The 15,856-nt window shown below is 38.5% G+C and overlaps 1 protein-coding gene across 4 annotated transcripts in view; it reads left to right on the forward strand.

Annotated features, from left to right (window-relative positions):
* The window catches only part of FRRS1 (ferric chelate reductase 1), a 57,646-nt gene extending 43,253 nt beyond the window's left edge, over positions 1–14,393 (forward strand). For 3 of the 4 annotated variants that reach the window (XM_002715840.5, XM_070077992.1, XM_070077991.1), the window contains 8 exons: positions 503–616; positions 1,888–2,003; positions 4,382–4,468; positions 9,113–9,210; positions 9,463–9,521; positions 11,217–11,360; positions 13,402–13,463; positions 13,537–14,393. In XM_002715840.5, coding sequence (XP_002715886.1) covers positions 503–616; positions 1,888–2,003; positions 4,382–4,468; positions 9,113–9,210; positions 9,463–9,521; positions 11,217–11,360; positions 13,402–13,463; positions 13,537–13,629 — 773 coding nt within the window. In that variant the 3' untranslated portion in view covers positions 13,630–14,393. Of the gene's footprint in view, positions 1–502; positions 617–1,887; positions 2,004–4,381; positions 4,469–9,112; positions 9,211–9,462; positions 9,522–9,605; positions 9,763–11,216; positions 11,361–13,401; positions 13,464–13,536 lie in introns of those variants that run through there. The other variant, XM_070077993.1, reaches the window with a different exon arrangement.
* Positions 14,394–15,856: the final 1,463 nt, after the last annotated feature.

Genomic DNA, 15,856 nt, shown 5'->3' on the forward strand with positions numbered 1-15,856 from the left:
AGCCCAAATACCACACTTTCAAAATGCTGTCTTGGATCTCTACACACCCTTGTTCCCAAGACACAATTTCTGTTAGTGTATTCTAGGATTTTAGGTGCAGGAGGTAGTTAATGGCTTGTAGATTTAAAAAAATGTGTATGTTCTCTTTTAAACATTGTATTTGACATTTTTAATGACTTATGATGTTAACAGTAATTATTTTGATTGTTGAACTCATTTCTTGCATGCTATTAGTTCTTTTACCATAATTTCTCCATTCCAAGTCCTTATTTTTATTTGTCTCTTGATTAGTTAAATTATTTCTTTAACTTTTTTCAAGAAGACCATATGTTCTTGCATGTATTTTTACGTTGCTTTTGCATATGAATGGCATTTCTGTTAATTTTTAATTATTTTCTGTTATCAAGAAAGCTTTGATGTCATGACCATCTCTTCATTCCTTCTTCCTTGAGGAAGTAATTTAGCTTCATAGTCTTAAGAAATAAAAAAATTTTTTTTTCAGGTCGAATTTATAGGCACTCCCAGCAACCTTTAATTACATATGAAAAGTATGATGTGACTGACTATCCAAAAGATGTAGGAGGGACCCGTTCTTCACTACTTCTGAAGGTTCATGGTAAGTTACACATGTAGCATTATTACTACTTTGTGGGATGAACTTACCTGATGATTCAGTGCTGGATTGGAATGGTGATGGACATAACAGCAAAATTTCATAGATCTTTTATGCTTAAACATTAACATTTGTAGGTAACATCATCTGTCTTAATGTTTGCTACTTTTTATTTAAAATGGAAAGTAGGTCTTATTCAGTTGTTTTAACCCTGACTGCACATTAAAATCATCAATAAAGCTTTTAAGATATCTACAATTTTAAAACGGTATTCTAGTTATTTCTAACTGAAGCCATGGCTTCAGATTAATAATACACTTAAATTTTTACCAAATATTAAAATAAATGACAATGAAAGAGTGGTCTTCACTTTGATTATTTTATTATGGCAATAGTTTGATTTCAAAGATACAGTTCTTTTGTTGGAGACTTGACCAGTGTACAAGTATTTGGGGTGTATAAAGTGTATAGTACTTTATTAGGCTTCATATATTTAAAAAGGAATAGAACCAAGTTGGAGGAGTAGTACCCTAGAAACAAGACTATCCCATGTTCTGGTTCTACTGAGGAAACTTGATTCCATTTGAAAAGTAGCCTGGTATATTTTTAAAAAGATGGAATTTTAAAATCAGAGGGATACTGTAGTAGGTATTATACCATTGTAAAATATTAGCATTTGATGGAATTCCTTATTTAGTATATTCCTCTTATATTCTCCAAAGTTCTTCATTGTAGTTGAATTTACATAAATGTTGCTGCTGTTAAGCTTGAAGATAATTGTATTTTTAATTTGCTTCTACTCGTTGTGGCTCCAGTTTGGTAATGGATTCAGAAATCCATACCTTTTTTTTTTTTTTTTTTTATAGTGAGATGTGAGAAGATTCTGAAATAGGTGCAGACAGGCTGTACCAGTATAAATGGTTAAGAACATAGTTGCTGGAGGCAGACCAGACTTAAATCCTGACAAACTACTTCTCTAAGCCTTGCATTCTTCATCCAGAACAACTGGAATAATAATTGTAACCATGCTATAGGATTGTTGCAAAAATCAAGTCAATTAATACATGTAGTTAGATTTTATGGTGCACAATATGGGCTATGGAACCATCAGCTGTAAGGGTCCTGGTGGTAGAAAGAGTTACAATGCACAAGATCTCTTTCAGTCATATTTAGGTCAGCTGAATGTATTTTACTGGGATGTTTATATGGCTTGGTCACCTAAGAAATAGCCTAATTGAGCTTAATATTAACCATTATGTTGTTTTCACCTGTAGGTGCCTTAATGTTTGTGGCATGGATGACTACTGTTAGCATAGGAGTACTGGTTGCTCGGTTCTTCAGACCTGTTTGGTCAAAAGCTTTCTTCTTTGGCGAAGCAGTTTGGTTTCAGGTAGGTGAGGAGAAAAAAGGTTAATGTTATTTCTGTATTTTTTGAACATTGCAACATGAAAACATATGAAATATGTTGTACTTTTTTGGTGATTTTAGTTGTTGTAGGTTTGAGATCCTTTTTTTTTTCCTTTTCGCTTATTAACCTATTGAGAACAGACATAAGATATCTGATGGAGGTCAAAATGCAGACAGCTTTATGAGAAGACAGACTGCACTGGAGATGTTCCGGCCATGGGTGTCCATAGACTTTGGGATCCAGCTGATCCTTGCTCACATGTCTGTTGATGGGGAGAGATAGTAGAAGAGCATTCATTCACCTGTGGCACTGCGGAAACTTGGGTGAGGGAAGGCAGAGTAGCAGAACTACTGAATACTTACAGTTTTTCAGAGCAGGGGCCAATGAGAGTTGGACTGCCCTGTATCAGTGAGGATCATGTACTTATTTCCTGTGTGGATGGGAAGAGAAACTGGAAGTTTTCTTTTTCATGCTGCCTCTTCCTATTAGGTCAGAGACAGTCTCCAATTAAAAACATAAGCAAGAGTCAGTGAGTGCTCTCCAACACAAAGCAAAGCAAATTTATGTTATTTTTACATGTATAGTGGAAGACCAATGAGTGTGTGCCAGTTAGAATGTACATGTCTGCTTGCAGAAGGAACAACACTGCCTGTGGATGTTTTGACTTTCTAAGGGGGGTATTCTTGACACCTCATATTCATATACATTTGTAGCTTTTAAGGTTTATCTTCCCTAACCTCATTTCTCATAGCTGGCTGGCAGGGCCAACGTGTTTGCTTTGTTGTCTCTGCTGATTTAAGTCTTGCTCCCGTCTGTGTCTTGCTGCTTGTTGTGTGAGTGTGTACTTTCTTGATTGCATTTGTTGTCTTTCTCTTTTGTTTGTTCATGTGGCAATTCCCAACTGGGACACTCTTTATGTCTTTTCATTTTCAGTTTAAATCATCCCTGTTTTTTTTTTTTTAAATAATTTTATTTAAAAGGCAGAGAAACAGAGACAGAGAGATCTTCCATCTGCTGGTTCACAGCTCAGATGTCCATAACAGCTGGGGCTGAGCCAGGCTGTAGCAAAGTGCCAGCAACTCAGTTAAGGTATCTCACATGGGTGGCAGGGACACAAGTACTTGAGCCATCATCTGCTTCCTCCCAAGGTGCACATGAGTAGGAATCTGGAATCAGAAGCAGAGATAGGATTCAAACCAGGCCCTCCGATATGGCATGTGGGCATCCCAAGCAGTCTTAGCCACCACTCACCAAACACTTACTCCACACTATAATTTAAAGATCTCTGTCTCTCTCTGCCTTTCAAATAAATAAAAAATTAATATAAAAAAATAAAATAGAACTATGATGTGTGTATATATGTATACATATGTTGCTTAATGATGAGGATGCATTCTGACAAATGCATTAGGTGATTTTGTAATCATATGAGCATCATAGAATGTACTTACACAAACATGGCTGCAGTGTTACTGGGTGATATAATTTTTTGGGACCACCATGGTATATTTGGTCTGTTGTTGACTTAAATATTATTATGGGATCCAAAAGCTGTACCTATGAAATTTTTATTTATTAAATAAAAGCTTTCTAAAAATATTGTTATGGGGCACATAGTTGTGTGTGTACATGTATCATCTATCTACTCTTGTATGTGTATGTGTATATATACAATGGTACTTCAAAAAGGTCATGAAAAAAATTTTGCATGGATCTCAATTTTTTTCTGTACCATAATTTTTTTTAAAACTTTATTTCCCATGAACTTTTTGAAGTATCCACATACATTCTCATATATGGGGACACGTATACACATACACACACAGATATATATGGTGAGTGTATAGCCACTTACTGAGATAGTTTTGATTTGCACAAGTAATCCAGGTATAATTAATTAACACTGCCTACTTTTACTCTCTTGATTTGCATAATGAATTATACATTTCATGTATTTTTCTCTTATCTACTCAATTATGTTTCAAGCTCCTCAGGAGACAGTATTTTTCTCGTTTCCTTACTGCTCATTACACCTGGTATAGCATTATGCTTGGTGGTGGAGCTTAACAAATGTCTTTGGGAGGAAAGGAAGCATTTGGCAAGTAAGTGTACTGGGTGTATGAAATTCATTCTTGTTGCTCTGTGCAGGTGAAGTCGTGGCAAACACTTTTGAATGATGAGGATGGCAGCTTAGGATTTTCTTTAAAGTTCAGTGATATTATTGTTTTAAACTGACCACAGATTGTGATTGGATGTCAGTTGAATGCATGCCTTTAGTGAATCTTAAGCCATGACCTTTTCCCATTCTCCTTCCTCTAATGTGATTAACTGTCTTCTTACTTTGTCATCTCACCTTGCAGGTGCATCGGATGCTCATGGTCACTACATCTGTGCTCACCTGCATTGCTTTTGTTATGCCTTTTGTATACAGAGGAGGCTGGAGTTGGGTAAATATATCTTAAGCAGGATGTTTTAATATAAGTCCATTTTGGTGTCAAAGCAGATTCCTGTTTTATTCTTACATGATGAGCCTAAAAGATATTTCTATGCAAATTCCTCCTTTTCTCTTTTTGAATGATCTGATGACTATTTCCCATGGTTGTCTGTCAAGGGTAGATGATGATGTCAATGCCAACTTGGTAATGAAATGTATTTTTGGTTTGCATCAAATGTTATATGCACATTATAGCATTAATGAGTTTTTGTCACGATAGAGTGTTAAGAATTCAAAGTGTGAAATCTAAGACAGTTCATGAAAAATGGAATTAAAAGATTCATTTGTTGTTCTGGATGTTCCACTTCCCAACCAGCTTCCTGCTAATGCACCTTCCACTTTAGATCCAGCTTCCTGCTAATGCATCTGGGGAAGCAATGGAAGGTGGCCCAAGTACTTTCTCTCTCTCTGTATCTGCTTTTCAAATCAATCAACTGGTAGACTATTATTTCAAAGAGATATATTAATTTTGATGTAAATTTTTTTTAAACTTTTATTTAATGAATATAAATTTCCAAAGTGCGACTTATGGATTACAATGGCTTCCCCCCCATACCGTCCCTCCCACCCACAACCCTCCCCCCTTTCCCACTCCCTCTCCCCTTCCATTCACATCAAGATTCATTTTCGATTATCTTAATATACAGAAGATCAGCTTAGTATACATTAAGTAAGGATTTCAACAGTTTGCTCCCACACAGAAACATAAAGTGAAAAATAATAGATGATTTTTTTTAAATGATGATGAAATCAGATCAGACCTATTGTCATGTTTAATCCCAGTGAGAGTCAAGTTGGGAATTGATAATTTCTTTTTCTTTTTTTTTTTTTTTTTTACAGAAGATCAGTTTAGTATGCATTAAGTAAAGATTTCAACAGTTTGCACCCCCATAGAAACACAAAGTGAAATATATTGTTTGAGTACTCATTATAGCATTAAATCTCAATGCACAGCACATTAAGGACAGAGATCCTACATGAGGAGTAAGTGCACAGTGACTCCTGTTGTTGACTTTACCAATTGACACTCCTGTCTATGGCATCAGTAATCTCCCTATGCTCCAGTCATGAGTTTCCAAGGCTGTGGAAGCCCTCTGAGTTCTCCGACTCTTATCTTGTTTAGACAAGGTCATAGTCAAAGTGGAGGTTCTCTCCTCCCTTCAGAGAAAGGTACCTCCTTCTTTGAAGACCTGTTCTTTCCACTGGGATCTCACTCACAGAGATCTTTTGCCAGAGTGTCTTGGCTTTCCATGCCTGAAATACTCTCATGGGCTTTTCAGCCAGATCCGAATGCCTTTAGGGCTGATTCTGAGGCCAGAGTGCTATTTAGGACATCTGCCATTCTATGAGTCTGCTGAGTATCTCACTTCCCATGTTGGATCACTCTCCCCTTTATTTATTCTTTCGGTTAGTGTTAGCAGGTACTAGACTTGTTTATCTGCTCCCTTTGACTCTTAGTCCTTTCATTATGATCAATTGTGAACTGAAATTGATCACTTGGAATAGTGAGATGGCATTGGTACATGCCACCTTGATGGGATTGAATTGGAATCCCCTGGTATGTTTCTAACTCTACCATTTGGGGCAAGTCAGCTTGAGCATGTCCCAAATTATACATCTCTTCCCCCTCTTGTAAAAATTTTTGAAAACTCTGCATAGTTTTCCACAATATGCATTTTCATGAGTTTCTTGAAAATCCCTTTTGTGCATTTATTTAATTTTTTTTTCCACTAAAATGAATCTCTTTAAATTCCATTTTCTATCAACCTTTTGAAGTACCCTTATAAATTGTCTACCTAATAGTATAATTACTCCTAAGTTGGCATAAGTTGCTAAGTGCTATGTGTCCATTTGTGGCACTTGCTTTATTGTGTTATCCAATGTAAATCTTATTTGAAGTAGCTGTTGATGAGGATCCCTTGTCACAAATGAAGAGAATGAGGCTTAACCCAAATTTTTTCTCTCTAACCAAGTCTTCTCCCCTGGCTTGAGACTCACATATCCAGCTCAGGTCCAGCTTAGGACGTGTACTTGCATGTCCAGGACATCTCAAACTTAACATGTCCTCAAGGGGATTTCTTACCTATTCTGCTCTACTGCTGCCATCCCACATTAAGTGTTAGAGTTCCATTTCTAGACCAAAACCTTGAATTATCCTTAACTATGCTCTCTTGCTTATGCTATATCCAATTCATTGGGCAGTCCTGTTGACTCTACATTTAACATACATTCCTAATCCAATACTTCCCTCACTTTCACTGATGGGTTTGAGCCACCATCATCTTCTGTTTGGACTTTTTCCAGTAGCTACCTCACTGGTCTCCTCACTTCACCCTTGTTCACCCACGGTCTATTTTCAACAAAGAAGGCAGAGTGATTTTTCACCCAAAACTGTAAATGAGATCATGTCATTCCTATGCCCCAAAGTGTTTTCTGTAATGTTTCTCAGTTATACTCAGAGCAAAAGCAAAATTGGTTCCCAATTATTCTCTGAACTGACTCCCTCTTTCACCTCCTTCCACAGGGCCTTCATGCAGGTCTGCAGACATGCCAGTCTTCTCCTGCTCTGTATCCTCTTTGCTAGGATTCTTCCTTCTGCCTGGCAGTCTCTCCTCACTCCCTCAAGTTCTTCAAGTCTTTGCTTGGCTCTATTTTTGCCCCTAAACCTTTCACTGCCTTATGACATTTCATATAATTCATTTAATTTTTATATTTTTTCTTTGTCTGTCCCCCCGCCCCCAAGTATGATATTAGTTCTTTGAGAGCAGCAGTGTTTACCGGGATGTATACTGGCACATCCCAAATACCCAGAAAAGATTCTGGTACATAGTCAATACTTAGTAAATATTAGTAAAGGAATGGATGCAGCTCATCAAGAATAAGTGACATACCTAAGTTCAGAGCCTGTGCTTTCATTAGTTTTTCAGATATATAGCCAGTCAGAATTTGATATCAAGATTTAATATTTCAGAACTTGGGTTTGTAGCCTTTCCCATTTATGAATAAAGTAGTATAAAAGTTAAGAGCACTAGTCTACAGCTGGACTACATGGATTCAAATACTGGCATCATCACTTATTTTGTAGGACACCTTGGGCAATTTCCATTACTTCTCTGTCCTTTGGTTAACTGATCTGTAGAAATGGGGATAGCATATTGTCTATCTGGTAAGCTTCCTGCATGACTGTGAATTAATTAATTGAAAGTACTTAGGATAGTTCCCAGCACATTCTAAGACATACATGAATTATTTTGTTGCTGCAGTATATATATATATATATATATATATATGCTTCCACAGTGGTGGTTAAAATTTTATCCATGAATAACTGACTCCTTGACTTGAAAGTGTTTTTTATTTTTTGTCTTTTTTTAAGATTTATTTATTTGAACAGAGAGGTAGAGTCAGAGAGTGAGAGAGAGAGAAAGAGAGAGAGATCTTCTATCCGTTGGCTCACTCCCCAGATGGCCGCAACAGCTGGAACTGCACCGATACAAAGCCAGGAGCCAGGAGTTTCTTCCGGGTCTCCCACATGGGTGCAGGGGCCCAAGGACTTGGGCCATCTTCTACTGCTTTCCCAGGCTATAGCAGAGAGCTGGATCATAAGTGAAGCAGATGGGACTTGAACTGGTGCCCATATGGGATGCCAGCACTGCAGGCAGCAGCTTTACCCACTACACCACAGCACTGGCCCCATTGGAAGTGTTTTTGTGTTGCTCCTCTGTTAGCTGTAGTTGCTATTTACCAAGGCTTCCTAACATCGCCTGGGAACTACTGTGTCCCTGTCCCAGGTCCTAAATTTGTAACCTACCTGAGCCTGGGATTCAGTGATGACAGACTGTTGTGGCCCTCCATCTAAACATGCACAGGTTGGAGCATCATCTAGTTCTTGGAAGGATTCAAGTAGAATCCTGTGCAAAGGATTTGATCCAACTCTGCTGTTGTAAGGAGGCATACAGCATCCCTTAAGGAGGAGAGTAGCAGAAAACTATGGAGATACTGTGTAGATGGTTTTGCTTGGGTTAGGGCTTCATTCAGAACAGAGGAGATAAGCTTTTAATACAGTGGCTCTACAGGTTATTCACTCAGTTAAAAACATTTATTGAGTGACTAAGATCCTGTTAAGCTTCAGTGTTACAAGGAACCATATAGAACTCACAACTCAGGGAAACAGAGGTCTCATCAATCATTGCAAATGATTGCTCTCAACATATGGAGAGTGACCAGGGCCTGCACCTGGATGTCCTGGCATTGGTGGTCATCTAACATCCTGAGTAGAGAGAGGCAGCATTCTGCACCAGGACTCCACCACAACCATGTGCTTTCTGGCTTTGACCACAGTACTTGATGTCTCCAAACCTCAGTTTTCCCATTTATAAATATGCAGTATTTATACCCATTGTCAAGCATTATAGTAAGCATGAATGATCTAGTTGGTAAACTAAGTGAATACTCTGTAAATGTTCCCATCCCCCCCCCCCCCCCGCCTCCTCCTCCTCAAGTGTTTAAGGCTATGGAAACACACTAAGCCTACATATTTGCGTATCAGTTTTCACCTGATGACGACGTGACATTGAGATGACGTGACTTTGTTTAGCATGCAGGTTACCACCCGTACCTTGGTTGTGTTGTGATGACCTTAGCAGTTCTTCAGCCACTTCTGGCAGCCTTCAGGCCACCTTTACATGACCCAAGGTACCTATAGGTTTTATATATAAATCCTCTCAATGTGGATTTCATTAGCTGGCAAACAAATCTCTTTTTAAGTTGAAACATTTTGCATCTTAAAAAAATTCAGTTGAAAAATTGTCTTTAAAAGCCTTTAAAATGTAGTTCAGATTTCTAATTCCCAGGCAATCAGGAAAAATGATATGTTCTGTGTTCTCTTGGGAATTAATCGTAGAACCATCACTTTCAAGAATACTGATTGGTTTCTTATTTTGGTAGAAGGAAAATGTTTAACTGGACTCATTGGGGTATGGGAACAGCTGCGAGAATAATAGCAGGTGAGTAGTTGTGATGCCACTTATTCATATTTAATTGCTGGCTGTTTATATTGCAAGTTGTAATTTGGCTTAAATGATTTTTAGATGCATTAGTAATTGGAGTAATTGGTTGTTGAGGAGAAATCATCCTTAAACATTGAACTCCAGAAAGTAATTTCTAGAGGTAACTATTTAAGTCATTATTTCAGCTTTAAAGTTAAAGTTAAAAAAAAGACTTTAAAACTCTCCTTTGAAGACTTTTTAAAGCATTTTCCTTTGCCAGCAGAATAACATACTGATGACCAAACATTTGAGCAGCTTAAGTTGATGTTCATTTGTGGGGTGGGCTGAGGTGGGGCTGTTGGGTGTAAGACTTCTGTATTAATCAGCTTTTTGTCTCTATAACAAAATACCTTAGAAAAGTACTTTTGAAGGAGGGAGACTTATTTTGACACAGAGTTTTAAAGTTGTACAGTTCAAGATCAGGTGGACTACATTGGTTTGGCTGTCTGGTGGGCCTGGAAGTTGCCAGTGACAGAATGTATGCAGGGAAGGGATCATGTGGCAAACTAGGAAGCAGAATGAGAGGCTGGGCCCAACTCAGGCTTCTATAATAAACTGTCACCATACTGCTTCCCAAGGGCATGCCCCCAGTGACCTAAGTCTCCTCCACCAGGCCCACCTCTTAACTGGATTAGGCCCATGCCATAACTGGCTCTAAGTTTCCCATCCTCTAAGTGCATTAACGTAAGATTTTGAGGTTTTAACTTTAAATATCTACATGCATTTGGGAGCCAAATCCTACTAGAACCATCATACTCCCCATCTCCAGGCTCATTTAATGGGACGGATACTCTCCAGGGTAGAGTGGTTTTCAAAAGACAAGTATGATTGATTATCTGGTATGTTTTCTTGCCTTACAGATTTATAATAAATACCTAACCAGGTACCTCCTGTGGTCCTAGCATGTCTGTAGTCTATGGATGCTCTGTGGAAGATGGAATACAATTAGCAATGGTTTTCATGGTTCTCTCTCATCCTACATTATATATTTAAAACTTTCTGGAAAGTTTGCCTGTTTTCTTTTCTCTCTTTCTCTTTTTTTCTTTTCCCTTTCTTCCCTCCCCCCCCCTTTTCCTCCCTCCCTCTTTCCTTCCCTCCTTCCTTCCTTCTTTATTTCTGATTTATTTATTTATTTGAAATTCAGTGTTACAGAGAGAGAAGGAGAGACAGACAGAGAGAGAGAGCGCAATCTTCCATCTCCTGGTTCACTCTCCAAATGGTTGCAATGGCTGGGGCTGGGAGCCAGGGGCTTCCTCCACATTTCCCATGTGAGTGTAGGGGCCCAAGGACTTGGGCCATTCTCTGCTGCTTTTACAGGCACATCAGCAGGGAGCTGTGCCAGAAGTGGAGCTGCCAGGACATGAACTGGTACCCATATGTGTTGCTGGTGCTGCAGATGATGGCTCAACCCACTATGCCACAGCACCAGCCCCCGCCTGTTTTCTTAACAATTGGTAGTTCATAGTTATAGTTACCATCTTATTCTACCTAGTCTTACAATAAAAAAGGACTAAATTGACTACTTCTACTTAAATATTCATCTTATTCATCTCACAAATTCTTTCAGTATGTTTTACTTAATAGAATACATATATGCAAGTATCAACATACAATTACTACATTTGAATATAATCTTTTTTCTTTTACACTTAGTGGCAGCAATGTTCCTGGGGATGGATTTACCAGGATTAAATCTTCCTGACCCACAGAAAACCTATGCAATGATTGGGTTTGTAGCCTGGCACATTGGGACGGAGATTGTTCTGGAGATCCATGCTTACCGACTCTCTCGACAAGGTAATTTGTACAAAAAGCCATGTTACGAGAGTCACTACTATACAAGTTTTTGGAAAATACTAAGTTTCTTGATACTTGGAGTTGACTGTTGCATGGTGGCTCATTAAAATTTTCTATTTTTTTTTTTTTTTAAGTCAGAGTTACAGAGAGAGAGTGAGACAGAGACAGAGCTCTTCCATATGCTGGTTCATTCTCCAGATGACTACAATGGTCAGGGCTGAGCCACGAGGACGCCATCTAGGCCTCCCACCTGGAAGCAAGGGGCCCAAACACTTGGGGCATCTTCTGCTACTGATCCCAGGCCATTAGCAAGGAGCTGGATCAGAAGTGGAACAGCTGGGACATGAACTGGTCCTCATATAAGATGCTGGTGTTACAGGTGGTGGCCTTACTGGTTATGCCACAGCACTGCCCCCAAAATTTCTATTTTGATTACTCAGCCACTGGTAAAAATTGTGGAAAATTTCTGTCTTTTGTTTGTTACATTCATTAGAACTAGAGTTTGTAAGGAAAAATGGAGGGGAATGAGATTAGGCTTCAGGGAAGATGTCTTGTTTATGAATACTTTCACTTTGCCTGCTGCTATGACTTGGAGCCAGTACTCACTGGGAATTCTGAGTGCCTGGGATGGAGGGACCCAAGTCACACAGGCAGAGCCGCACATTTCACATGTATGGCATACTTAAACACTTAGGTTGTCATACATGTATGTATATAGCTAGCAAGATAGTGAGTGAGATAATGAAGACCTACTTTCTCATGCTTTTTAATGGCAAATTCTGTTTTGGTCTTGAAGCCAAGCAGGGTCAAGATACCTGTAACCATCAGTAGGAGAGGAGAGATAGTAGAGAAAGGATGATGTTTTAAAATAGCTTAGATTCTGGGTTGTGTCTTCTGCATCTTAACTAGTTTTTTCCTCCCAATAAGTGAAGATGAACTTCTATAAACAAAACCTTATTGTCTAGTGTACAGGCATACTTCAAAAAGGTCACAGAAGATGAAATTAAAAGATAAGTTTATTCTGGTTGAAAAAAGTTTTGAAATTCATGCATATAAGATGTTTTCAAAAAAGTCTATGAATATATGTATTATGAAAAAACTATGCATGAGTTTTAAGTCTTTTTTCACCAAAATTTATTAATTTGAGAGGCAGGGAGAGAGGAAGAGAAAAATCCAAGAGAGATATAGAGCACTCATCCATTGGTTTCAGTCTCCAAATACTTGCAGAGACCTCTGACTGAGGTCAAAGCTGGGAGCCAGGAACTGAATCCATGTCTCCTGCATGGGTGGCAGGAACCCAATTACTTGAGTCATCACCCGCTGCCTCTCAGGGTTTGTATTACAAGGAGGTTGGAGTTGGGAGCTGGGATTGAGACTCAAACCCAAGCACTCTGATATGGGGTGTGGATTTAGTGGTAACTTAACCTCTAGACCAAATGACTGCCCATACCCTTGTCTTTTAATCCCATCTTTCCACAAACTGTTTGAGGCACCCTGATCTGTGCTGTGAACCTAGGAGCCTGGGTGGGTTTTGGAAGCTGGGTAGTAAGCATCTGCCCTTCCACTTTTGGTTTTTGATAAGGCCATCTACATGGGACATTTGATGAGCACAGAATTAAGGCTTATTATCCAAAACACATAGGTAGTGGAAAATTGGATTGTTACATTAATTAGCTTGATTTAACCATTCCACAATGCATATATACATCAAACGCTCATGTGGTATGCCATAAGTAATGCAATTTTAATTTGTCAATTGCAAAAGTCCCCAAATTTTGGTTGTTAGGCTTGTCATGCTGTTGATCAACCAGAAGAAGAGGGCACATGTTAAGCCCTCTCACAAAACAGTGTAATGACCAGCTTGTCCCAATTTATGAGAGCCTTGAATATTCAGGAAGTTTGCAATGTTTAGTAGGTTGAAAAGGGAGAATTTACAACCTGGAAATGAGTGAACACCTCAAAACAATATTTTTTTTCTTTTGTAAAGTTAGTGTAGCTGTCTAACACTGTCCTGATAAACTTATGTCACTGTTCTTGACAGTGGAAATACTGGATGATGACAGAATTCAGATCCTTCAGTCTTTTACTGCAGCGGAAGCAGAGGTAAGGTCTTTCCTTGTTTATTGACACAAACCTTAATTGTAGTACTTCTTTTATATCTCAATTTTTCTTTCAGGGTCATGCTTTTAAAAAGGCAGTGTTGACAATTTATGTCTGTGGGAATGTGACTTTTCTCATCATATTCTTATCTGCAATCAACCATCTATGAACAAGCAAAGACCTTGACTTTCATGGGCCAGGTGATAATCACCATCAATCCAAAGACACTTGAAACTGTACCAACTGCTGGGAGCGTGTTGGTGAATTTTAATTTGGAAGACCCGGGTCACATTGATAGGGGATTCTGAAGTCTGGTTATTATATAAAGATAACATGCAGGAGCGTCCTATAGACTGACAACAAGCCCTAGCTTGTAATTCTGGGTCCTAAGGGTTTAGTGTTCAGGAGAGATGAATCTTCAATAATGCATGCCAAGATTTTAAGAATGTTAGAATGTAAGGAAATAAACAAGAATGTCATTAGGATAAAAAGGAGGTTGTATTAAGTATATTCTAGATGGTAAAGGTTCTGTGATACTAAGAAAACATTTATTTTTTACTACTTTATCTGAATGGTCTTTGGATTTTCTTTTAGAAAATATGTTTTTATGTTCCACTTTTTGACATGTCATTTGCTCTGTGTATTCTGTTACTTCTCTGATAAAGGTTTCATTAACATTTAAATATATTATCAATATTATATTTGTTGGCAGTGAAATGCAATTGTGCATCTCTTGCTTAAAGAATTTTTTATGTAGCTACCTACAGAGCTGAAATGACATTTTATATGCTGTTTTGACTGTAAGATTTAAGTTCTTAAAGCATTTAAAGATTGTAGATGTGTTTCCAAAACTGTTATCTCACCCTTCACCCTTCAAATGTCATCTTATAGATATTCTAACTTTTTTCCAAAAATAAATTAATGTGGATGATATTATTATCATTATTATTATTATTATTGGAAGTTATGTGCTCTAAGGAATCTGAATAGCTGTTACTTTCCTTCCTAATCCAATCTTCTGTTTGAGGATCAGGTCACATATTTGCTATGAAGACTTCTAGCCAGTAGGTGGCAATGTAATACTGAAGTTCTGCTTTGTTCCTGTTTCCTTCCTAGGACTGATTTTTTTTTTTTTGGTATTTGGATAGCATTTCCCTTAAATTCCACCAACACTTCTTAATCTTTATTTGAAAAATTTATGCATTTTTGGGGCACGGTTATGGGTTAGAAACTCAAATTGGGGGCAAGTGTTGTTATTTTCTAGTTGCACTGATGTTTGTTTTCTGTGATTATTTATAAAAATTATTTGATATTTCCCTTTGCATTATCTTGGGCAAAGGAAGCAAACAAAACTGCACTTTTGAAAATAAAATATTCAGGGAGTCATGCTTTATTATTTCAATAGGAGTATTCATTATTATTTTTAAAGATTTATTTTATTTACTTGAAAGGCAGATTTACAGAGATAGAGACGGAGAAACAGAGAGAGAGAAAGAGAGAGATCTTCTATCCTCTGGCACACTCCACAAATGGCCACAACAACTGTGGCCAGGCTAAGCTGAAGCCAGGAGCCAGGAGCTTCTTCTGGGGCTCCCATGAGGGGCAGGGGTCCAAGCACTTGGGCCGACTTCTGCTGGTTTCCCAGGCACATTAGCAGAGAGCTGTACAGGAAATGGAGCATTCAGGGCTCAAATCAGCATCTATATGGGATGCCGGTGCTGCAGGTAGTGGTATAACCTGCTATACCACAGCACTGGCCCCTATTTTTAGTAATATAAAGAGAACACATTTTATGATTTCCATAGTTACAGATCCAAGAAGACAAGAACACTTCCCTCACTTTCCAATCCTCCTCCCTCCCTCCCCTTTCTCTATCAGTTTTTGCGAAGATATATTTTTAAAAAGATTTATTTTATTTATTTAAAAGACAGAGTTACAGAGAGAGGTAGAGACAGAGAGAAAGGTCTTCCATCTGCTGGTTCACTCCCCAGACGGCTGCAATGGCCAGAGCTGCACCGATCTGAAGCCAGGAGCCAGGAGCCAGGAGCTTCCTCTGGGTCTTCCATGTGCGTGCAGGAGCCCAAGGACTTGGGCATCTTCTATTGCTTTCCCAGGCCATAGCAGAGAGCTGTTTTGGAAGAGGAACAGCCAGGACTAGAACCGGTGCCCATATGGAATGCCGGTGCCACAGGCAAGGGCTTTAACTCTCTGCGCCACTGCACCGGCCCCTGCAAATATATTTTAATCCAATCTATATTCACAGGCTTAATTTGCCACTAATAATAATATTCAACCAGTAAAAAGTCAGAAGACCACAGTTCCACAGGAACATAAATGAGGGCTAAAAATGACAATCATATCCCCAAATGACCATTTCATTCTTATACATTTTTGGG

Source organism: Oryctolagus cuniculus, chromosome 7 (genome assembly GCF_964237555.1).
Source record: "Oryctolagus cuniculus chromosome 7, mOryCun1.1, whole genome shotgun sequence".
Lineage (NCBI taxonomy): Eukaryota > Metazoa > Chordata > Mammalia > Lagomorpha > Leporidae > Oryctolagus > Oryctolagus cuniculus.